Below are 24,883 nucleotides of genomic sequence, written 5' to 3'. Positions count from 1 at the left end.
AGTTCGGGTTTCCACTGAAAGTTTAGCAAGTTATGAGTGTCAGCCGAGTCTCCGCCACTTTTTGTTTTGAGTGTTGCATGTATAGTGACATAGCGCTGACTGTTGTACAGCATCTGCAACTGCAGGTGGACACTTAGCGCACGCGCTGTTGGGCAAATACACGGGTGTGCCGGCAGGGCGGAGGAACTGGGGCAAAGGTCATGGTAGACCTCGTGGGGAAGCCACTGGAACCCTCTGGTGGGTTCAAGAAGGGAGGCGTGGCTAGGACCGAGCCAAGCCGCACTGAGTGGAATATAAGCAGTGGAGAACGAGAGCTCCGGGCTGCCGGTTCTGGGAGTGGACTCGTCTCGTCGTTGCTGTTGTCGTCGCTGCCTTCACCCAATCATCGCGTGGTTGGACAGTAGTCTCGGTCGACGTCGTCGGTGCAACACGGACAGGGTCTCGATTTAAAGCTTTCGTGACTGGAGGGATTCATCTTCTTGGTTCTTTCGGTAAAGTCACGTAGAATGGAAATAATAAAATAATAAAAATCATAAATTATTCTCACGACGTTTTGGCCACAACGCAAGCAGCCGTCCCCAGGTGAAGAACAGGTCTGTCAGAAAGACAGCGTCTGAATGAACACCACCAGGCTTGGCAGCGTATATTTAAGCTGGGTTGGAGGGGGAAGAGCGCCTTGACAAAGGAATTTGCATATCAAGAGGAATTTAGAATATTTATGGGAAATGCAGGTATGTGATTAGTACTACTTATGCCCGTGCATTATGCAGGATTATCAGCATCAAAGGGAGGGGATATTGGAAATGCAGGTATGTGATTAGTACTACTTATGCCCGTGCATTACGCAGGATTAGCAGCATCAAAGGGAGGGGATATGGGAAATGCAGGTATGTGATTAGTACTACTTATGCCCGTGCATTATGCAAGATTAGCAGCATCAAAGGGAGGGGATAGGGGTAGCATTAATAAAGGGAAGGAGTGTTAATAGTATGTAGCTGCAGTAACTAAAACCACCACGTAAACAACTAAAGTAAAAACTACATAGTATCATCAGTATACTAAATATACTCTACAATAAGCTGAGTTACTAACAGTAAGTAATACATTACAATTCTACGTCGTAAAAAAATATTATATGCTTCCATCTAAACTTCATTCTCTAACATCACACGAGTCTACACCGTACTATATACTGCCATAGACAAACCCAACATTAAATTATATACTGTATTGCTATAAACCACCCTAAACCTTATACATTGTAATATTACACTATGTATTATTCTACCCACCCTAATGTATATCACACTGCTGTATGTGCACTATACAATTACGATACTATATATTACTTTGTACATTGTATTAAGCATATACATTTTATACTATTTGTTATTATTCACTGTACCATTGACCGTCGTGTGAAAGATACTAAGAGGAAGCAACGAAATATGTCAATGGGAGAGTAGTGATTGGAAACTTGCAGCGGAGCAAAGAATCCATTCCCTGAAAAGAATACAATGCCAGTGAGAGGAACGCGGTCTGAAAGTCACCGTAAACGTGAACACAATCAGTTAAGATCCGAAATGGTTTATTACGTCCTTCCAATGATTGCTAAGCCAGAATCCATCTTCTCGGTTGAAATTGTCTCTGTGTTTGTATATGTGGATCGCCTCATGAACGAATCACTTATGGTAGCCAGATGGCTTGCAGAGAACCTCTGTATTGGAGAAGTCAATATCATGTGAGCCCACTGAATTGTAACAGTGATCTGCCACGGCTGATGTGTTTGTCCTACCGTGTTTCAAGTCTGCTTTATGTTCACGGATGCGGTCCGAGACATGTCGTTTGGTTTCTCCAATGTAACTGCTACCACAGAGGCAACTTAGTTTGTAGACGCCAGGGTACTGTATGTCTGGAACCACATATTTTACAGACGGGACCAGATCACGGATTTTATGTACTGTGTTGAATCGGACCTGGATCTTGTGTTTTATCAGGATTTCGGAGATCTTTTTTGTGACCCCAGCAATGTAGGTTAAGGTGATGGTCTTGAAAGGCTCCTCAAAGGATCCTTCTTGACATATTTCGTTGCTTCCTCTTAGTACCTTTCACGCGACGGTCAATGGTATAGTGTATAGCATATTGTATAATAATAAATAGTATTAAAGTGTAATGTTTAATACAATGTATAAGAAAATATATAGTATCGTAATTTTAGTGAATATATAGCAGTGTGGTATACAGTTGGTTGGGTAGAATAATACATAGTGTAATATTACAATGTATAGTCTATAAGCATATTAGTTGCTGCGGCGCCATATTATTAACATTCCTTCCCTTTATTAATTCTAACCTTACTCCCTCCCTTTGATACTGCTAATCCTGCATATCGCATGGGCATAATGACATTAAACCTCTCGCCAAACCTCCTACGCATTTCACAAGTAGTACTAATCGCATATTTGCATTTCCCATAAATATGCTAAATTCCTCGATATGCAAATTATTTTGTCAAGACGCTCTTCGCCCCTCCATCCCAGCATAAATAGTTGCTCCAAGCCTTGGGCGTGCCATTCAGACTCTACCTTCTCGACAGACCTGTTCTCCACCTGAAGACGGCTGCTTGCGTTGTGGCCGAAACGTGAGAATTATTTTATTGTTTTTTATTTTATTTTATTATTTTCCTTCTTCGTGACTTTACCGAAAGAACCAAGAAGAATATTTATACGAACAGTAATAAAGAAACATGTGCCGAAAGCAAAAGTATACCTCAATGAATTCATTGGTAAGATTATACAATTAACTAAATGTCTTGGAAAAATGGTGTGTGGCAGTGCGCCTGCTTGTCTAGCGAATGCTTATCAATTGGCTAAGGCTTTAATAAATTCGCGGGCAAGATTCTATGATCAAAGAAAGATTTCAACACAATAGTCTCCCTGTGAATGTGTATAATCGTAAAATTGATGTTTCTAAATGTTTAGTTTCATCAATGAATTTATTGGTACAGTTATGCAATTAAAAAGAATGACTAAAATACTTCTAAAGACCATATCCACGTAACTCAATGCGTAGCAATGCTTTTCACGATCAACTAAGATTTCGCGCACCACCTCAGGATGGCCCCGTTCAAAACACAAGGATAAATTTTGGAGTACTCTTATTAGTCCCGACATGTGCGTAATGTGTGTGCGGGTGGATTGTCTCCTTGCTCAACTCTTTGTGTTAAGCAGACGCTGAGGTGGTGCGTTTCTTGTACCGATTATGCCTTGGTTCCCTGCTGGGCGATGAGTTGTGGGTGTTTGAGTGTGGGCGTGTCATACACACGGCTCTCTGTTTCTCTCGCTCAGCGGCAGCTGCAGGCCCCTCCACTGCTGGATGAGCTGAGTCGGCACGACACGTGGTCTGGTCTGTTGTAGCTAGTTACGTTGTAATTAGTGTAGTTACCACCATAGGTGGTAACTACACTAAGGGGCAGTTACTCCGTGTGTTGGTGTTAAATAAATGTGTTGCCTCCAAGAGTACGTCTGTGACTCAGTTGAACTCACTACACATGTACACAATGCAATAAACTGACAGGGTTACCTCAGATTTAGGGAAACCCAAAAAACTGAGAGTAAATGTTGACTTACAGCTTTCATGACTGCAGGAATTCGTATTCTTTGGGTCTTTCGGTAAAGTCACGTAGATAGGTTCAAAGAAAATAACAGTAAATAACAAAAAACTATGACGTTTCCATCAAAACTCAATCGATCGTCATCTTTTCAACGGTTTTACTTAACTTGATTCATGTTTGTCGTGGTCAAATCTTGTAATCAATTTTTTGTCTACTTCCTGTTGTCCAATGAATTTCAAATTTTGCACAAGTACTCAGATCCGGTGACAATGCAGGCCTGTATCAAAATCGGCATCAATTTATCAATTAATTGGCTCTTTTAAAGCAATTAACCATTTATGGGCGGCTTATTAATTAAATATGTATTTGGGTAGGTAAAAATGCCGCATCATTGACGTACTTCTCGACAGCGAGTTAAACGACGTTGTGAAAAAAAGTTATTAAACTTCATTCCTCTGTATGTCGTGGTAAAATCTTGTAATCAAAATGTCGTCCAGTTCCCGTTGTCCAATCGACTTATTAAACTTAATTACTCTGTTTGTATGTCGTGGTCAATTCTTGTAATCAAGATCTCGTTCACTTCCCGTTGTCCAATTGAGTTATTTACTTTCTAGTGCACTTTAAAATAAAACCGTTGTTTTAAAAAAAAAACTTTCTTTAAGCAATTTATCTTCAACAGTTTTATTTAACTTCACTCCTGTTTGTCGTGGTCAAATATTGTAATCAAAAGTTTGTCTACTTCCTGTTGTCCAATCAATTTCAAATTTTGCAAACGTACTCAGAATTGGCATGAATTTATCAATGAATTGGCTCATTTCAAGCAATTACAATTTTAGTATAGACACCTTATTAATTCTATATTTTTGTGTAGGTCAAAAACGCCGCGGTCCCTAAACTGTCGAATCGTCTCGCACAAAAAGCAGGCGCCGCGTGTCTCAGGCATGCCTGCTCCGTGTGAACGAGTTACGGAAGTAATCAATTTATTCAAGTAGGCGTTGATGTGGGAGCAGGCGCCGGATCATTGACGTACTTCTCGAGGGTGAGTTAAACAAAGTTGTGAATAAAACCGTTGTTTTTAAAACAACTTTTTTTAAGGAGTTTATTTCCTCCCGATGACGATCGCTTGAGTTGTGATCAAAACGTTGAAGTTTTTTGTTATTGTCTTTGAACCTATCTACGTGAATTTACCGAAAGAGCCAAAGAACTGAGAGTAACTTCAGGAAATTGAAGCGGAACCCAAAAATAGAAGGAAAAAAAACAATGAGTGAATCAAAAGATTGAGAGACATGAGGTAGGGATGACAAGATGGGTGAGAATGAGAAATGATTTAAGAGTGGAATTAGTGACTGATTAAAAGAGAAATGAATAAATTATTTAATTTGGGAGAAGTTAAGCAACTGACTAGTGATATGGTGGGGCAGACATAGGAGCACATGAATGAACACAAGTTAGAGATAAGTTGACTTTATAAAGTAAATGGGCTTGAGAGAACATAATAATGCACGTGGGGGTGATCAAGCAAGTTAATACGCAAGTAAGAGAGTGTGAGGGAGCAATGAGAGGTGAGTGAATGAGTGATTGAATAAGTGTGCAAATGACTAACCTCTGAAAATGAGGCAAGAGAGCTTTAGCGTGTAAAGCTGTCGCTTTCTGATGTCATTATCGTCCATGTAAATGTCCTAAAAAGGACATTACCCGGTGGGATTTGGCCACATCCAGCTGGAGGTCGTTGCACAGCTTCAGTACAGGTGTAATGCGGGCGTAAGCGACCTTCCGGAGGTGACGTCACGGGGGGTGGAGTCATGTGACGTGGGGGGAAGGTTCGGGGCTTTAAGCGGGTAAACCGGAAGGGGAAGGCAGTCGGGGTGTGAGCGGAAAAGAGTGAGGCCACGCGGGCAAGTGTGGAGAGGGGGGGCGCCGACGGCCATCGGGAGCCAACCCCGAAGATAAGAGGAAGCTGCGGAGTGGTGTGCAGCTGGGGAGGAGACAGCCAGGAGGGCTGCGTGTTAGAGGCAGCGGTGTGGCTGCCAGGAGGAGCTGCGGAGAGAGAGAGAGAGGGGGCTGCTTGTTAGAGGCAGCGGTGTGGCTGCCAGGAGGAGCTGCGGAGAGAGAGAGAGAGAGCAAGAAGCTGTGAGAGCTGCGGAGGGAGAAGAGCAGCAGAGAGTACAGCCAAGGGGGGCTGTGTGAGAGAAACAGCAGCGGAGCTGCTGTTGTGGATCGGGCCGACATTGGAGTCAGCACCGTGGAGAAGCTACAGAGTAAAGACAGCCGTGTGGGTGTACAGCACGAACCGAATAATAAAGGACACTGAGCCAGACATCGTGGTCCAGTCGTTTATTACACTGGTGTCGGAAGTGCAACGGCATGTCGAAACAAGTGAGGAAGAAAGTTAATCCGGCGCCTGCATCGGCTTCTTCGTCCGACGACGACGAACTCCCTCCAACCGCGGATCCTGTTGGGGTGGTGGAGGAGAGCCCGGCTGAGGCGACCACGGGAACGGGAGTGGAGGATGTTGGCGCGGTGGCGGGTCCGTCGACATCATCAGACGCGGATCAACGATGGCAAGCGATGGCGGTACAACTGGAGGCACTTCAGGACGTCCTGGCGCATCTATGCCATCTCGTCGCGCCAGGGACGATGGATGATGCAAGTGGTGCTCCGCGGGCCGCCACGTTGCCTGTCCTGCCGCCGCCATTGCCCACGCGGCAAGAGGCCGCCATTTTGCGCGCTCCGTGGCGCCAAACCGCCATCTTGGCCACGCCGCGGGCCGACGCCATTTTGAATTTGCCATCACAACCACCACCATTGGAAGACGGCGGGAAGAGGAGTCGGAGTCGCCACCTTACAACAGTTAAAGAATTTTCCGTCGGTGGGGACTGGAGCGCGTTCGCCTGCCGCTTCTTGGCGGCGGTACGCACAGCAAGATGGACCGATGTGGAGGCTTTGGAGGTGTTGCCGACTCTCCTGGACGACGAATCTGTCCGATTCTTCCGTTCCATAGCGACCGATAAGAAGGCAACTTTATGTGGTGTTTTTCAAGAAATGGCCGATGCTTATGAGCCACCAGATGATGCGCATCGGCGATTCGCTCAACGACAACGAGCACCAGAGGAGTCGCCCGTGGCGTTCAGGGGTGCGGTGCTGGAGCTGGCCATGGCAGCTTATCCTGAGACGCCACAGGACCTGCTTGAGCCTCTCATATTAGGGAAAATGTTGGAGCTGTCTCGGGATCTAGGGATCCCCATGCCTGTGTGTGGGCATGAGAAGCTAACTTCCCGGATGGCTGCTAAGTGTCTCGATGCGCAATTCAACCTCCGTCGCTGGAAACAAGTGACGGCGTGGACGGGGGGGCCCGTCAAAGAAGGGGAGGCGTTGGGGTGGAACCCTGCGCAGGCCGTCTATGTTCCGGATGACCGGGGCCCTCAACAACTGACGGCCGCCTCCGCTCCATGGACGGGACGCGGCGGGCCGAGACCGCGCGCGGTGCTACCAGAACGGGGCCGTCAGGAGGCGAGGCCTGCGCTTCGGCGCAACGAGGCCGAATGTTTCCGCTGCGGGCGTAGGGGCCACTACGCCAGAGACTGCTGGGCCCGCTTCCCGGCTCCGCCGCAGCAGGAGGCCTCGGCACCGGTCAAGTCGGCTAAAGATCCTCCGAAACAGGCATGTCGGCACGCACCAGACACTCGGCAAGGCTTTCCACCTCACCCACCACCTGTGTTGCGCGATCCTATTGTTGTTGTTAAAGAAAGGCCATCGACGGGGCCTTTTCATTCAGTTACGCAGTGGCGCAAATTGGCACGGAGAGTTGTCGCGGCCGCTACGGGTTCGTCCACTGTACCGGGGTCCATACAAGGTGTGGACGTGCGCATTTTGGTTGACTCGGGGGCGTCTGCGACTATTATATCGGATGTCATTTTCCATCTGTTGGGCATTCCGTCGGGGGCTGTGCGTCCGGTTTATGGGTCGTGCGTCGCTGCGAACGGGGGTAGCATGGGTATCGTGGGTCAGGTGGATGCTAAGATATCTATTGGGGATGTGTCGGCCTCGGGTGTTGTGTTGATATCGAGATCTTTGGCGGTTCCTTGTTTGTTAGGCACCGATTTTTTGGCTAAGATGCCCATTTTGATCAAAATCAATGAGAATTGTATTGAACTGCCGGGGGGCCGTCAAATCTCGTTCCTGCCGTCGCCCTGGGGGCGACCTGCTTCGGCCGTACAAGTGCAGGCGCTGTCCGTCGCATCTGTGGACATCCCACCTGGTACACAGATGCTTATACCCTTGCGGTATCGGAAGCCCCTGCCTGATCGGCTAGGAGCAGTAGGGGTCTTGTTGTCACCGTCCGCCACGATATCAACCGGGTTGGCGTTAGTGGGGGCACAGACCATCGTCCGGCCGGATCAATTACCGTTTTTACAGGTGCTTAATGCGGGGGGAGAAAACGTCCGTGTCCCGGCCGGTACGGTTGTGGCACATGCCACTACGGCGTTTGCGACCCATGATTGTCCACATAGCCGGGGAGTTGTTGCTGGGGTTTCCGAGCCAAGGAGTTCGGATGATCGTTGGGTTGCTCATTTATGTGACGAAAATTCTTCCCTGTCCATCGAGCAACGTGGTGCGCTGCGTAAATTGTTGTTGACATATTCCGATGTGTTCAGCTCCGATGATTTGGATTTGGGCCGCACTTCCTTGCTTTACCATCACATTGAGACGGGCGATGCTGCCCCTATTCGATTAAATTCGCATCGGATGAGCGGGAGGGGTTCCAGGAACGTTGGCGCCTGGTGGTACCAACGTCCTTGCGGTTCGAGTTGATTAGAACCCTCCATTGTGACACTCTCTTACATTTAGGGGTGCAGAAGACCTTGTTGACGTTGCAACGTCATTATTTTTGGCACGGCATGGCGACAGATGTCGTAGGGCACGTGCGCGCGTGCCCTGCGTGTGCACAACGTAAGCCGCCGAAACATCCTTACGTGCCGCCTCTCCAGTCGATTCAGGTGTCTCGAGTCAATGAATTGGTGGCGCTGGACATATTGGGACCTTTTCCACCATCGGCGAGGGGTAATAAATATTTGCTGGTAGGGGTTGAGTACCTCTCCCGTTGGCCGATGGCCTGGCCGTTGCCCGATCAGTCGGCCGCGGCCATTACCGACGCCTTTTTGTTTGGGTATATTATGGATAAGGGGGCGCCTGAGAGACTCCTCACGGACCAGGGCAGGAATTTCTCTTCTAAATTATTGGCGGAAGTGTGCGCGGGCCTTGGGACTAAGAAAGTACGGACATCCCCATACCATCCGCAGACGGATGGTATGGTTGAACGGCTGAACAGGACGTTGTCTGCCATGCTTTGCCATACCGTGAGTGAACAACAATCAGATTGGGATCTGCACATCCCCGGGGTGCTTTCGGCGTACAGGATGACGCCTCATGCGGCTACAGGATATTCGCCGTTTTACCTTATGTATGGTCGGGAAAACGTGCCGCCGGTGGATGTGCAATTGGGAACTGGGGTGAAGGGACCTCGTAAACCACTTCCTGAATACATTCAGGACACGGTTCGCCGAGTCACGGAGGCGCGGGAGAATGCCCGCGTGGCTACGGCCAAAGCCCAGGCCCGGAACGAGCGATATGCGCGACGGTCTGAGGGGGAGTGCCCTTGGAAGGTTGGGGACCTAGCCTGGCTTCATTGTCCACAGGTACGTCCGGGGACCTCGCCGAAATTGCACAAACCCTGGCATGGTCCCGTACGCCTCATTGCGGTTCCCAACCCACAGTCAGCACGCGTCCAGATTGGGTCTCGTCGCTGGGTTGTGCATACGTCGCGCTTGAAACCATATGTTGCTCCCTTACATGATGCGTCATCCCCCAATGTTGCCTTGCCGGGGTCTGTTGCTGCTGACTCTCCCCTGCCTGCGTCCATTGATCTCGCTAGAGCGCCTGTCGTACCTGTTCCAGACAGGCCGGCCGTGACATTGCGGGGGACGAGGGGCCCTGCTCGGAGGACGCCTGCCAGGTCTGCGGGACCTTCGAGCCCTGCAGCTCTTCCGACCCAGCTGCGGGCACGGTCACAGGACAAGCCCAAGACTAACTCTTTAGGGACACGGGACGTCGGTGGACTTCCGGCTACGACAGGGGGATTACCCCCTGTCATTCCTCGACTTTCATCGCGTTCCCGTTCTGCGAGTGGGCCGCCGACCGTCCGGGACGGGCCGGCGACCCGCACACGTTCCAAATCGCTTACGTTTCGTTGATTGTTGCTGTCTTGTTATTTTTTTCTTACAGTTGTATTTATTGCATGCTTTTGTACGTTCGTTGATGTTAATTGCGTTGTTGTTGTTCTTGTTGTTACATTATATGCTTAGTGTCCTTTAGGGGGGGAAGCTCGGTTCGCCGCATTACGATTTGCTATTAGTCAGCCGAGGTCGGCTGGGATTTTTCTACGGGGGAGGGTGGTGTAATGCGGGCGTAAGCGACCTTCCGGAGGTGACGTCACGGGGGGTGGAGTCATGTGACGTGGGGGGAAGGTTCGGGGCTTTAAGCGGGTAAACCGGAAGGGGAAGGCAGTCGGGGTGTGAGCGGAAAAGAGTGAGGCCACGCGGGCAAGTGTGGAGAGGGGGGGCGCCGACGGCCATCGGGAGCCAACCCCGAAGATAAGAGGAAGCTGCGGAGTGGTGTGCAGCTGGGGAGGAGACAGCCAGGAGGGCTGCGTGTTAGAGGCAGCGGTGTGGCTGCCAGGAGGAGCTGCGGAGAGAGAGAGAGAGGGGGCTGCTTGTTAGAGGCAGCGGTGTGGCTGCCAGGAGGAGCTGCGGAGAGAGAGAGAGAGAGCAAGAAGCTGTGAGAGCTGCGGAGGGAGAAGAGCAGCAGAGAGTACAGCCAAGGGGGGCTGTGTGAGAGAAACAGCAGCGGAGCTGCTGTTGTGGATCGGGCCGACATTGGAGTCAGCACCGTGGAGAAGCTACAGAGTAAAGACAGCCGTGTGGGTGTACAGCACGAACCGAATAATAAAGGACACTGAGCCAGACATCGTGGTCCAGTCGTTTATTACACAAGGATGACAACGTAGTAGCAAGACTGGTGCAGATGTAGCGGCCGTCCATAAAACACGGCTGATGCATCTCGTATGGGGCAGAAGAGGAAAACATGGACTTAGGAGAGCAGTCGGGTGCTGATTACTTGGGTCAAGAGGTCAAGTGATAATAGATAAAATATTGCCTAAAATATCAAATATTTTGCGCCACTCTTTATAATAACCTTGTGTCCTGACGTTTGGGCCACTGTATAATAACCCTCTGTCCTGACTTTTTGGCCACCCTGTATATACATGTTTCCCTTGCTTTATACGGTAGTAGATGCATTCTAAAAAAGGGCACACAAAGCGAATCATGCAGCATAGACCGCAGTCACCCAACCCATATTGCACCGCACAAGACACCGCACGAGACAGTCTAGCAGCACATAAAGTACACACAATGTTGACACACGTCCGACCACATAGCCACATGAGTGAATTCAATTCGAATTTTGCATAGAAATAGATTTGCTGAATATACGTGAAGTCGCACAATCCGAATCCACATAAAGCAAGGAAAACCTGGATATACAATTTAGAGGGCAGCTCTTCCTCCAGATGAGATAATCTTCCCCATTGGCTCAGTCCCTTTCTCTAAACTATTATCTCTTTCCTGGTTTCTCCAGCGTGGGCTCTGACCCGACTCTGTTGGCCACTCTCAACACAACCCAAATAAATTTCGATTTAAAGCTTTCGTGACTGCAGGGATTCATATTATTGTTTATTTCGGTAAAGTCACGTAGAAGGGAAATCATAAAATAAAACAATACAATTCTCACGTTTCGATTGATGGTGATTGCTTGTGTTGCAATCGAAACGTCGTGAGAATTGTATTGTTATATTTGTATTGTTTTATTACTTCCCTTCTACGTGACTTTACCGAAAAAAACAAGAATAACAACCCTTATACTCACCAATACGCGGTGACGGTCACATGTGGGCGTTTGTAAAATGCAGGAAGCCTCCCATTGGTGGAGCGCCGAGTGGTGGAAGATGCCGGCTTCCCATTGGTAGATACAGCCAGTGTTTTGAAATACGTCATCGCGCACGCCGCGGTGACGTCACCACGGCTCCCATGGCGGCAGGGGAGGCGGAGCTGCAGTGGTCCCTGCGGGAGGCGGCGCTCGGATTCCTGGACCGCGGCGGCGGCCTCGCGTCCCTCATCGCCGCTTCCCGCCGCGCTCGCCGCGGTGCTGCCGCATCGCCCCGCACCGCACCGCGAAGCGGCATTCACAGCCATTCACAGCCATCGCGCTGTGAATACCGGCAGAGGGGAGGGGGGCAGTGCTGTGACCACTTGCATTGCTGTTGGCTCCCAGCATTCACCAAAGATCCCCCGTGTAGCCTCCACAGACTGTTGGGGCAAGTGGTGTTAGCGAGCAGCACCTGTGAAGGCCGGCACAACACACGAGGGGGGTTGGTGGGTGACCAGCACCCTATTGGCGATGTTTACACCGCACCAGGTACTTGTTTGAGGCCGAGTCGACCTAGGGGAGGTCCAGGACCGATTCAGATAATCGTCACCGGTGTAGGCCGTGAGCGGGAATCAAACTCGGGTCGCCAGGTTTGCAGGGCAGCGAGCGACTACCGCTCCCCAACATTCACCAACCCCGGACTGACCAGCGTGGTGAAGTATGGTCAAGTCACCCGCTCCACCTCGCACTGTGCAGTGGGTTGACCAAATGTGGCCATGGAGCTTGCGTGATTAACACTCTACCGGAATGGGAATTGTTCATTGGATGTTTGCATGGATCCCTCAGGAGAATTGCTGCAAGAGTGAATGTAGGAAGGCGCGTGTTGAGCAGTGGCAATGTTGCCGAGGCGATTCTAATGGATTCATGGTTTAACCCAGGGGTCGGCAACCAAAATAACAAGAAGAGCCATTTCTTTCCAATTCGGTACAAAATTCAGTATTTCAAGAGCCGCAATGCATCGGAGTACATACTGTACTCATGTACATATTGTCAAGAAGCAGCCCGTAAAGAGCCGCATGCGGCTCCGGAGCCGTAGGTTGCCGACCCCTGGTTTAACCGAAGAAATCCATGTATCAACGGTCTAGTAAATGTAGCACACCGAACATGCCTTACGATGTATATTCATCACGCTATTGATGTTTAGTACCCCAATGGCTGCAATGGATTAACGCCATTTATTAATCTGCAAAACCCTCATTGAGTCTCAAGGCTCAATGGATCCCGCAATGGAAGGTTGCTGCAATAGGTTGTTTGGCCAAATCCCATGAATGAGGGGTTATGTGTAAGCAAAGCAGCCGTACCTGGAGACAGCTCTCCACGCATGCGAGGGCTCAAGAGACCTGGATTCAGCTAATTTGCAAGAGCAACTTGGGTCATTGGTCTGGCAGAAAGGGGGCGATGACTGCTCCTGCTTTGTGTAATGCCAATTGGGCACATTTGTACCCTGAGGTAACACTCAAAGGTCCGACGGTTGCGTTCACAACCCATTTGCTGAGCAGTATTTCATCTGCTATACATAGCACAGTCCAATTGCTGTGGGAATGTCCACAGATCTCTTATAACCAAGCGCTGCTGGGCTTTGAGGCGTTCGCCACCACACTCGGTGTTATAATCGTGGCTAGGATTAGCTTAGCCCCACAATCTTCGTTCACTAGGGTCCCTCTATGGATGGTGAAATGAGTAGCGCCTGGTGAGGCTGCACCACTTGATGGGCAGTCAAGCTGTTGTCCTTATATTAACTTTATTTTTTTACCAGGTAAGGCCCACTGTGCTATACTTGTATAGCTATTTTTCTTAAGTTACCTGGCCACAAATTAGAGCCCAATGAAGTTGGTTTATGTAGAAATTTATTGCAGCCAATTACTCTGAATGCATGTTGATTCTAAACGTGGAGGGTGTCATGGTCGGGATCGGACTCACTCGGGCGAGGAAGTTAACATTTTGCCACCGTGGCGCACGTCCCAACCATGGGAGTGTAGAATTTCTACCACTGGGGGGGGGCACTTGGCAGGTCATGTTATACTCACCTTAGTACAATGTATCTTTAACTTATTTTGCACCGCACGTAGCCAACCGTGCTAATCGGAGGTGCGGGGTACAAAATACCTTAATCTGTGAAATGTGGCTAAGCATGGATGAAGGAATGTTCCGAGTGAGTCCTCTTATCTGGGTAATATAAGCATTTAAAATATGGGACCTTTGCCAGTACCAAAATATGAGAATAGGTTTTCCCCTTTTTTCTGGCAAAAAAACAGGTGTTAAGTTGTTAAAACTCCAAACTGAAACCTTTTACAAGGATTTATGTCTGCATTAACCACAATACCTGTGGTCAGAATGCAAACAAAAAACATACTCTGAAAATATATGCATTGTATTTGATACTGATTGGTCCACACCAGAGACAGCTTTCTTTTGAGCCTAGTATCAAAACGATGCTAGACCAGAGGACGCCAAAAGGTCCTCTGGTCTAGCGTCCTCTGGTCTAACACCGTTTTGAGACTAGGCTCAAAAGAAAGCTGGTGTAGACCAATCAGTTTCAAAGACAATGCATATATTATCAGAGTACGTTTTTTGTTTGCATTCTGACTTACAAGTATTGTGGTTAATGCAGACATGATTCCTTCTAAAAGGTTTAAGTTTGGTATTTTAACATCTTAACACCTGTTTTGTTGCCAGAAACAAGGGGAAAACATTCTCGCATTTAAAATATATTCAGCACTTTTTCCAGAACACGACTTTGTACGCAACAAACCCGCAGATAAACCCGCAGATAAACACGGACAATTAGATGTCCGATTAATTTGCAGCGTGACTCCTCTTAGTTGTTACAAAAGTGCGGGCAATTGGCGTTTTCGTTTATATATTTGGGGGTGTGCATGCTATAAACTATAGTGTGGCTCATTGTTCATGCATGGGCCAGTCGTTAATTCACCAATAGGTGGCACTGCTGGAAAGGGGTTCAGTGCGCCACTCTTATAAACGGAATGATTGTGTCCACTGAGTGCACAATACCGTCTCCAAGTCATAAGTTACGTCTCATTTCAGTTTCACTGATCTGGAAAATGTTTATATAATTTAAGGAGTGCCAATCAATAAATATGGAATTGACCAAACACCCCAACACAGGACCCTCCTAAAAGACTCCCAAGAGGCAGTGAGATTTTTGTGTTTTATAGTGCAGCATAATTTAACTCCAGAGGTGGAAGCAGCATACACACGTGTACATGGTGAAAAAGTAAATTTGCAAGGACCAAATAAGATATGATTACAAATTATTCAGCAACCTTATTAAAATTAAATGTTTACAGTTAAACGACTAAAGTTATAACAGGACCCTGCGGGGTGGGCTGGTAGGAACGAATAACCAAAGAATATAAACATAATGTATTATTACACTTGTTTAGCCAGGAAAGCCCCACTGAGTAAAAGGTTTTTGTAGGGTCCTGCCAAGTGTTTGCAGTAGGGGGCGATGTTGCTACACCTAATCGGACGATCCGAAGGGAGATTTTGAGGCCTAGTTCTAGGTTTTAGGCCTAGCTGTAGGCTTTAGGGCGCTGTGAGTTAATTTTTAATTTCAATGTTTTAATTAATGTATAATTTAAATGTTTTAATTATTAATGTAAAAGCTTTAAATGTAAATGTTTCTATTTTAAAACATCAGGGAATGTAACATTGTTAAACATTAACTCCCTTTCACACACGCGGGGGTACGATACGAAGGGAGACTTTGAGGCCTAGTTCTAGGCTTTAGGCCTAGCTGTAGGCTTTAGGGCGCTGTGAGTTTTTTATTTTATTTCAAAGTTTTAATGAAAAGATATCTCAGGAAATTATAAGGGAATGTTACACGTGTTTAGCCAGGAAAGCGTCATTAATTTAAATGTTTTAATTAAAAGCTATCTGAGGGAATTATAAGGGAATGTTACACTTGTTTAGCCAGGAAAGCCTCAGAGTCTAAAGGTTTTTGTAGGGTCATACCAAGTGTTTTCAGTAGGGGGCGATGTTGCTACACGTAATCGGACATTGGACGGACGGACGAAATAATCTATTGTAGGCTGGTCCACTTCGTTCCTACCAGTATTAGGGACTAAATTAAATGGATAAATATATTTCACGGTGCAAAAAAGTTACATGTACATTTTCTTCAACACTAAACGTATACATTTGTAATACATGACTAGACTTCTAAATACATGACACCCGCTCAAAATAAATGCACATAGTTACAAGTTGTATGCACTTTCTTAAGTACAATTTTGTTCAAATTTTAACTAATTGCATGTTTCCAATGGGAAATTCCACGTTTTGAATTCTGTGTCTTAGAAATGGCAAAGATAATACAGCTCAAACGCTGTCTTTCCAGCAACTGAGATATACCTACACTATGTGGGTCCAAAGTTTTTCAAGTATGAAGTACAATCAAGGGCAGGTGAAGACCATTTTAGCACACAAAATCATGTTCTAATATACATTCCAGAAGTGTTTCACTCTTCAATGTTGCACATATGTTATCAACGTTGTAGTCAAGGGATCATCTCTACAGTGATTGTATGAATGTTGAAAGTAGACAGCGTGTGCTCCTTGTCTCTTCTGTATCCTGTCTAAAGTAGCCGCTGCGTGTTCCATTGCATTTGCACAACAGAGACGGTGCAGTCTGCTGCAGTCTTTCGCTTCGTCTTGAAGATTAACCCGTGCCACCTGACAGAGTTTGATGCAAGGCTTGGGAATATGGTGTTGAATCGGCCAATACAAGCAATGTACCTTTTTCGGAAGGTGGGCACCATCATCATCAGCCATTATCAATCCACTGTTGGATGAAGGCCTCCCCAATCCGTCGCCATGTCTCACGTTCCACCGATGCAACATTGCATTTAGCAACTGCACACGAGTATATTTCACCGCTCCATTTCTGTGGCTGCCACAACATCATTGTTCCCGATCACCGGCCATCATTCCATTGAGCGACCTGTCCTGTTTACTCTTGTTACCAGTCAATGTGATGCCTCTAACTTGTGTAGTTCTCTAATCCGTGTGTTCCTCTTTCTGCCTCTCTCAGTGTCATTCCAAGCATGTGTCTCTCCAATGGTTTGGGCACTTTTCAGTGTTAAATATTTCATTTTATTTAATCAATATCCATGTTTCTGATTCATATATATTGCAGGTAATAACAATGATTATAATTCTAGATTTGAAGCTTTCGTGACTGCAAGGATTCATACTCTTAGGTTTTTTTCCGGTAAAGTCACGTAGGTAAATTTTTTTATAAAATTAAAATTAATAAAAGTAATAATAAAAATAACATAATAAATCACGCCGTATTATGTAATTTTTATTATAACTTTTATTAATTTTAATTGTATTATTTTTTTACCTACGTGACTTTACCGAAAAAAACCTAAGAGTATGAATGATTATAATGTTTCTGCTTTGGGAACATTTGTATTGCTTTACGTATGTTTCTTTATGGTATATTGCTTTTGTATGTTGTTTGGGTACCAGTCAAGAGAAATTCACATGGGGGACTGAAAACGACGGAAATGTTTTAGCATACTTCTGTAATGCGTGGTTTTACGTATGTTTTCCATGTGCTCACAGGTCGTCTTTTTAGCCATAAAAGCCCTCTCTTTGATGGAATCCATAGAATGTGAAAGCCAGGTTTGTAATAACATTCATTTTTTGAAGATTTATACAATTGTTATGCCTAAGACTTTTTTCATAAAGCAATGCTTAGATCTTAATATCTTCCACGTGTTTTAGCACAAAACTCATATCTGTCACGGTTTCTCATGTTTAAAATAACTTTTGCTGCAATGTGAAATGATGCAATGCAATGTCAACATGGGATAAATAAAGAAGGCATGGTAGCATGTGACTTCTTAAAACAAAATATAATTATTTACAGCTCATTGCCCTTATGTATGCAGCTGGGAGCAGTCTTTGTGGAACCTGCACATGTGTTCTCAAGACAGCTTTCTATTTCGTAGGGATTTTATAGAATATTGTGGCCCTCCTTCACACGTGGGACTGCACCGCCAATCATTTCACCGGCCTGGCACCCATTGCATTTTCACAAAAGTTAAGAATGAACTGCGTTTCCCTCATGTGATCTTTTTAAAAGCACTTTTGAATAATTACAACCACTTGAAATACAGTTAATGCAAGGCCCATTGATGTAGAGTTATTTTTGAAATGGCTTGAGCAAACATTCCTGTCCGCCACCTACTTTATGTTATCAAGAGGCGATGAAAGGTGGCTCGGCGGGTTGGGGGTTGATACCGATGCTTTTGTCACCCCACAAAGCCAGTTGTTAAACTCCCCTACTCAGAACCAATGCTTCCACCACCGCAGCTAACACTGGGTTATCGTGTTGTATGGTAGCAGTGAGTGACATTCCTAGTCCAATCGTGTTCCACGCTTTTCTGTCAGGCTGCCGACGTTTGGCAAGCACCGAGTGGAGCCTGGGTTTGTTCAACCCTTTGTCTCGCCTCATTTTTCTTGGTGGAAGATCCTGATTGTGCAGAGGCTCAGCCACGTGCCCCAGCTGCCGGCATACACTCTCAGCGCCGCCACTTTCCCCCGCGGTCTCCTGCCTCCGCGCTTCTTCTCCGTGGAGGGAGTGGTGGTCTCCGTCACGACCGTCACGCAGTACACTCAGAGTGCACGCTTCCTGTGCTCCGAGAGGATGTGCCCAGCAGCCTCAGGTGATGGCGTCTTGCGCTCGCATTTGCAGTCTCTCATTACTGGTGGTCTATGACCAAACAAGCCAGACTGCCCCGTCTTGCCAGATCTGAGAAGCTAAGCAGGTTTTGAGCCCGAATAGTGCTTGTAGGGCCGATGGCCATGCAGAATACAGGTGTTAAATGCTGATGTGGGGCTACATTGTTGGTAGCAAGGGTAAAATTGCGCTGTAATAACATGCAGCCATTTGCAGCTAATGTTATGATTCATAGTTGATGTTTGGGCTAGAAATTGCTAAATTTGTTTTTGAAAATAATATTTCAACTTACTGGTGAATTGGAACCAATAATAATTGGCCCGTTAAACACTTTTACTGTACACGGCAATTTTATTTATTTGGCTATGTCGGGTGGTGGAAGGTCAAACTACACACGTCTATGCTCCCCACCTTCACCAGCACACACTGGCAAGTATAGTTTCTGTATGGTCAGATGTCCCCCTATGCCCCGCATGGCGTGGTGTGGGGAACTTTATCCATCAGTGGACTGACAGAAGGGCTGTACAAGGTTGGGTGGCTCAGTGGAGATCATGGTTAATCCCAAACAGCCCGAGGCTCGTTCGCACAATGAGATTCAAGCAGGCATCCAAGATGAGGCCCTCCTGAAACAAACCTTTAGAGTTCGATAATAGTTCAAAGCCCTTTTTTCAATCTACTGCTAGATGAAGGCCTAACCATACCAGGTGAGTCATAGGGGGTGTTTAACTACAGTGGTCAGTATAAATAATAACTGATATATTTTAAAATATTGACTCTGACTGCTGTTATCAAAACTTAAATTTCTCAAATTTCCTGCCCAAGAGCAGGTTCATGGTTTAAGCTTTATCCCATCCAATCTCAGCCCGTCTTCACCTTATTACTCCACACTCAATGCTGGGTTCATGAGCCCTGAGCGGAGGATGGTTAAGGTTCCCTCCCTTTGCTTCCTCAAGTGCGTTTTATTATTATTATTCTTGAACCCAAAGAACAAGAGTCATAGAGGGGAACCTCAATTACACCATCGATGTATGCAGTTTAATGTCATTATATGTATGTATGTTGAACCTCTTTCGCACTGTACGCAGCCAAACGTGCTAATCGGATATATAATTACTTGATTCTATAAGATTATAAACTCGTACCTGTTATACTTTAGCTCTTTTTGCTGCTGGCTGCTCAGTACTGTGGTCTTAAGGCCCTCTGCTAAGCTACTGTAATTAAACGGTGTTAAAGTTATCTTGTACCCAATTGTCAAAGGCTATCGTCACATCCGCATCCACTCCCATGGCGCCAACGAAGCCTCAACCATGCGAAGCAACTTCACGTGCTCCCTGTGTGGTGCCAGCATGGACGAAGATGTCAAGTGCAGGACCATAGGAGGTCTGTGCTGTTGCTATCCTTTTATCGAGTTCCATTATTTCGGATTTTTATCACCTTGTGTTACGTCACAAGGTGAAGAAATCCGCTGAGAGCTTTTGCAAATAAGAACTGCCCAGACAGCGGGCAAAAGAGGCAATATGCCCAAAGACTTCACACAAAAGATGACCCCACAACTATCTGCTGTCTCATATGAGTAAAGAGGCCGTGGGCATCCAGAAACCTCTGGGCGGTCCTGCCCACGCAGACCCGTGTGCCCTGCAGAAACATGATTTTTACGACGCTATTTTTGAGCTCCCTTCAAATTATTTTTAGACAACGCACACCTTCTCGCTTACCTTACTTTGAGACACGTCTGTTGTGTGACAATCGCACCGAAATATTTAATTTTCAGAACTGTAATTTCGCCAAATTCAGTGTTGAGAAAAAATGATATGGAAAAAAATGTGTTTAACACGTAGGCTTTCGCGACCAATATCATCCATAATAGAGGTTTTTGGGTTAGATTGCGTAAATTTATAAATGCGTCGTTAAATCCCGCCACCACCCAACACAGACAACTCGTAAGGGTTGTCACGTAAACAGAACATGCCAATTCGTCACTAGTGTACAGCACACTGGTGTGTTGGAGAGCCAAGCCAGAACATTTATAAACTGAGTACGACGTTTCACGGTGATGTGGAGAACGGTTGGCAGCGTCCGAGTGAATCGTGGATCATGATTTGTCAACCGGCAGACAAACAGCTTGTAGAGGTGGTAGATCCCGCAGCCCTGGCGACGCTGCGCGGGGCTCCCCGAGGCGCCCGTGCTGTCCGACACCAAGCGTTCACCGTCTTCCTGCGCGGTGAGGCAGGGGTGCTCTGCAGCCGAGCCAAATCACAATCACGTGCACGCATACACACACGCCACTTCATTTCGCCCTCAGGTATAATGTAACAGAATCCAAGCTGCGCCGCGCCGAGGAAATATTCAGTTCTTGTGGACAATAGAGCCATTGTCCAGGCTTGCACAATTCATGATCGTTCAAGAGCCAAGTTGGCATTCAAGAGCATGGTTAGACAGTGGTTGCATTTATATTAATCAAACCTGCAAGTGCTGAGGAAAAAAACCCCACATTGAAACAGAATAATAGTGCAGGCCTGAAAACCCTACGTTTAAAACAACAGTAACACACACACCCACATTGTGTAAAAAGCTCAGCCTTTTGTGCATTATGCAAAAAAAAGCATCAGCAATGCAAAAAACCTTCAGCAACTATAATGATGTGTTTCACCAGCTGATCAAATAACATCTGATTAGTTGGTTTCACAAAAACATGACCCTGCAGACTTGAGAGGGCTTCTGTAATGGGCACAGGCAGAGAGAGGGAGAAAGGATGGGTGGTATGAAGTTAGTCCAGATCAGCATTATTGCTGATGGTCTTTGCATGACTTATGGTTGCTGAATATGCACAAAGGGTGTGTGCCTTTACACATGTTTGCCTGTTGTTGGAAACTTAGAATAGTGGAAACAAGAATATTTCTTTTGAGACTATACATCTCGACATGCTGAGGGCTTACAAATAACACAAACAACACTGTGCATAACGCACAAGAGTAGATCACTGTGTCATGATATCATCGCCAAAATTAGAAAATAGGCTGTAGCCACGTTTATTTATGTGGTTTCCCTAGTTTTGTCACAATGCCCCAGTGATATCGCCTATGACTCAATCACCCTGAATGCACCCGATCTTATTACATTTTAGAAGCTATGCAAAGTTGAGACTGGTTTTATGGGAGACTGCCTATGAATACTAGGTGTTGGAGGCTTGGGCCACGCCATGTTCAGGATATAGAGGTGTAATGCGAGCAAGGACAGGGTGGGCGCTGCCTCCGCACCACTCACACGGGCTGGTGTATTAGAGAGGCGGAGCCTGGTCGTCGGGGTGAGTGGGGGCGGAGACAGGGGCAGGAGGAGGAGGTGGAGTTGGGTCACGTGAGAGGGGGGGATATAAGAGAGTGATGGAGGAGGAGCTGGGGGAGAAGAGAGTGAACCACAGAGGGGAGCCACGCTGGTGGGAACAGGAGAAGTGGCGCCATTGCCACGTGGTCGGGGCCGAGGGGCCCTGGAGTCTAGCGTGCGCAGGCACGGAGCGTGCGAGGGGCACGGAAGGGAGAAGAGGGCCGGAGCGGGTGTGGGGGACCCGAAGGACGGTGTGGCAAGAGCAGGGTGAGGAGAGAGCACAAGGAGGGGCCGGAGGTGACGGCACGGCGAGGGCCACACGGAGCGTGCGCGGTGCGCACGGAGAAAGACGGAGAGGGTGCTACACGGAGCGTGCGCGGGGCGCGCGGCGAAGGTCGGAGCGAGGACCAGCGGGTGCGAGAGAGAACCCAATAACGGACAACGGAGAGCGACAAGCTGTCACAGTGTCCTTTATTACACTGGTGTCAGAAGTGAACCAAGATGTCTAAGCATCTTAAGAAGAAGAACGTACCTGCACCATCCTCGGACGACGAAGACGAGCGTCCGATTGAGGCGGCGTTCCCGACGATGGAAGGAGGGGGCGAAGTACGGACGGGCGACACGCCGGGGGTGCAAGAAATCATCGGCGTGGCGGGGTCTGTTTCAGCGGGCGCTGAGGAAGGTTGGCGGCACGTGACGGCTCAACTCGAGTTGCTGCGGGCCACGCTGACACAACTGTGCGCCCTGGTGACGACGGCGGTGAGGCCGCATCGCCCGAGCGGAGAGCAGTCTGCCATTGGGGCCCACGCGACGCTTCCCGCCCTCTCCGCCACGCGGCAGGACGCCGCCATCTTGGGCGGGGCCGGGGCCGAAGCGCGGGAAGCCGCCATCTTGTCACCGCGGGAAGCCGCCATCTTGTCTCCACGGGAGGCCGCCATCTTGGCTATGCGGGAAGATGCTATCGTGTCGCCACCGCGTCAAACACCGTCGGCGGATTATGGCGACTCGGGGACCCGCAGCCATCGGCTGACGACGCTCAAGGAATTTTCAATTGGCGGCGACTGGAGTGCGTTCGCCTGCCGCTTTGAGGCCGCAGTCCGCTCGGCAAAATGGACGGATGCGGAGGCTCTAGAAGTTCTTCCGACGCTTCTGGATGACGAATCGGTCAGGTTTTTCCGTTCCATTAAAGCCGCAAGAAAGAATACGCTGAAGGATGTATTTGAAGAAATGGCGGAAGCTTATGAGCCCCCGACGATGCTCATCGCAGGTTTATTCAACAGCAGCGGGCTCCGGAGGAATCTCCCATGGCTTACCGTGGTGCCGTCTTGGAATTGGCTATGGCCGGATACCCGGACACGGAGCCTGACTTGCTAGAGCCTTTGATTTTAGGAAAAATGTTGGAGTTGTCCAGGGATTTGGGCATTCCCATGCCTGTGTGCGGCCACGAACAACTGACCTCCCGGATTGCGGTGAAGTGCCTGGACGCGCAATTTAACCTGCGTCGGTGGAAGCAAGTCACAGCCTGGATGGGGAGCCCCAAGATCGAGGGCGGTGCCACGGGATGGGACCTGTCCAAGGCCGTGTACGTGCCGGACGAGAGGTGGCCTGCGGAGTTGACGGCAGCCACGACCCAGACGCCTACTCGCGGGGGTGCGGAGTTGGGGCCGGGGCCACCGTTGCGAGATCGCCAGGACAAGACAGGGGGGGGCGCCGGACGACGGCCCGACCTGTTGTGCTTCCGCTGTGGTCGTCGGGGGCACTTCGCCAGAGAATGTTGGGCTCGCCCTCATCCGCCGCTCCAGCAGGAGGCCCCTGCCAAGGAGGCGCCGCGTCAAGAACAACCACGACAGGCAAGTCGGTACGCATCAGACACCCGGCAAGGCCTATCACCTCATGCATCACTTTCGCCGTGGGGTATGGATAATGTTGCTAATGGGGGAACGCTAGAAGGGCCGCGTCGCTCGTTGACACAGTGGCGTAAATTGGCACGGAGGGTGGTTGCGGCCGCTACCGGGTCATCCACTGTGCCGGGTTCCATCCAAGGTGTGGACGTGCGTATTTTGGTGGACTCGGGTGTGTCCGCGACCATTATCTCGGACGTTATATTTCACCTCCTGTCCATTCCTCCAGAGCGGGTGCGACCGGTTTACGACTCGTGCGTAGCGGCGAATGGGGGAAGTATGGGCATTGTGGGTCAGGTGGACGCCAGCATTACGGTTGGGGGTGTGTCGGTCTCTGGGACGGTGTTGATTTCTAGGTCCCTCGCTGTGCCCTGCTTGTTGGGAACGGATTTCCTGGCGAAAATGCCCATTCAGATTAGGGTTGATCAGAATTGCATCCAATTACCGGGGGGCCGCCAAATTGCCTTCTTGCCATCACCTTGGGGCCAGTCCGTTCCTGACCGCTAGGTGCAGGCGCTCTCCGACGTATCGGTTGATGTTCCACCTGGATCGCAAATGCTTATTCCGCTGCGTTATCGGAAACCGGTGCTGGGAATCAAGGGGGCGGAAGGTGTGTTGTTGTCGCCGTCCAATGCTATATGGGGGGGTTTGACGCTGGTCGGGGCGCAGACGATTGTTCGGCCGGGTCAACCCCCGATTTTACAAGTGTTGAATGGGACCGGAAGCTTATGAGCCCCCGACGATGCTCATCGCAGGTTTATTCAACAGCAGCGGGCTCCGGAGGAATCTCCCATGGCTTACCGTGGTGCCGTCTTGGAATTGGCTATGGCCGGATACCCGGACACGGAGCCTGACTTGCTAGAGCCTTTGATTTTAGGAAAAATGTTGGAGTTGTCCAGGGATTTGGGCATTCCCATGCCTGTGTGCGGCCACGAACAACTGACCTCCCGGATTGCGGTGAAGTGCCTGGACGCGCAATTTAACCTGCGTCGGTGGAAGCAAGTCACAGCCTGGATGGGGAGCCCCAAGATCGAGGGCGGTGCCACGGGATGGGACCTGTCCAAGGCCGTGTACGTGCCGGACGAGAGGTGGCCTGCGGAGTTGACGGCAGCCACGACCCAGACGCCTACTCGCGGGGGTGCGGAGTTGGGGCCGGGGCCACCGTTGCGAGATCGCCAGGACAAGACAGGGGGGGGCGCCGGACGACGGCCCGACCTGTTGTGCTTCCGCTGTGGTCGTCGGGGGCACTTCGCCAGAGAATGTTGGGCTCGCCCTCATCCGCCGCTCCAGCAG

The 24,883-nt window shown here is 48.6% G+C and overlaps 1 protein-coding gene across 6 annotated transcripts in view; it reads left to right on the top strand.

Moving 5' to 3' along the window:
• The window catches only part of MCMDC2 (minichromosome maintenance domain containing 2), a 58,543-nt gene that overhangs the window by 7,228 nt on the left and 26,432 nt on the right, over positions 1-24,883 (top strand). The window contains exons 1-6 of one of the 6 annotated variants that reach the window (XM_078619324.1): positions 3,487-4,652; positions 16,296-16,426; positions 17,249-17,308; positions 18,159-18,354; positions 19,626-19,748; positions 20,482-20,589. In XM_078619324.1, the coding sequence (XP_078475450.1) occupies positions 16,382-16,426; positions 17,249-17,308; positions 18,159-18,354; positions 19,626-19,748; positions 20,482-20,589 (532 nt within the window). In that variant the 5' untranslated portion in view covers positions 3,487-4,652; positions 16,296-16,381. The other 5 variants (XM_078619320.1, XM_078619323.1, XM_078619325.1 and 2 more) reach the window with 5 other exon arrangements.

This window comes from Lampetra planeri, chromosome 62 (genome assembly GCF_965212315.1).
Source record: "Lampetra planeri chromosome 62, kcLamPlan1.2.h2, whole genome shotgun sequence".
NCBI lineage: Eukaryota > Metazoa > Chordata > Hyperoartia > Petromyzontiformes > Petromyzontidae > Lampetra > Lampetra planeri.
This window is presented reverse-complemented; position numbering and strand designations above follow the sequence as displayed.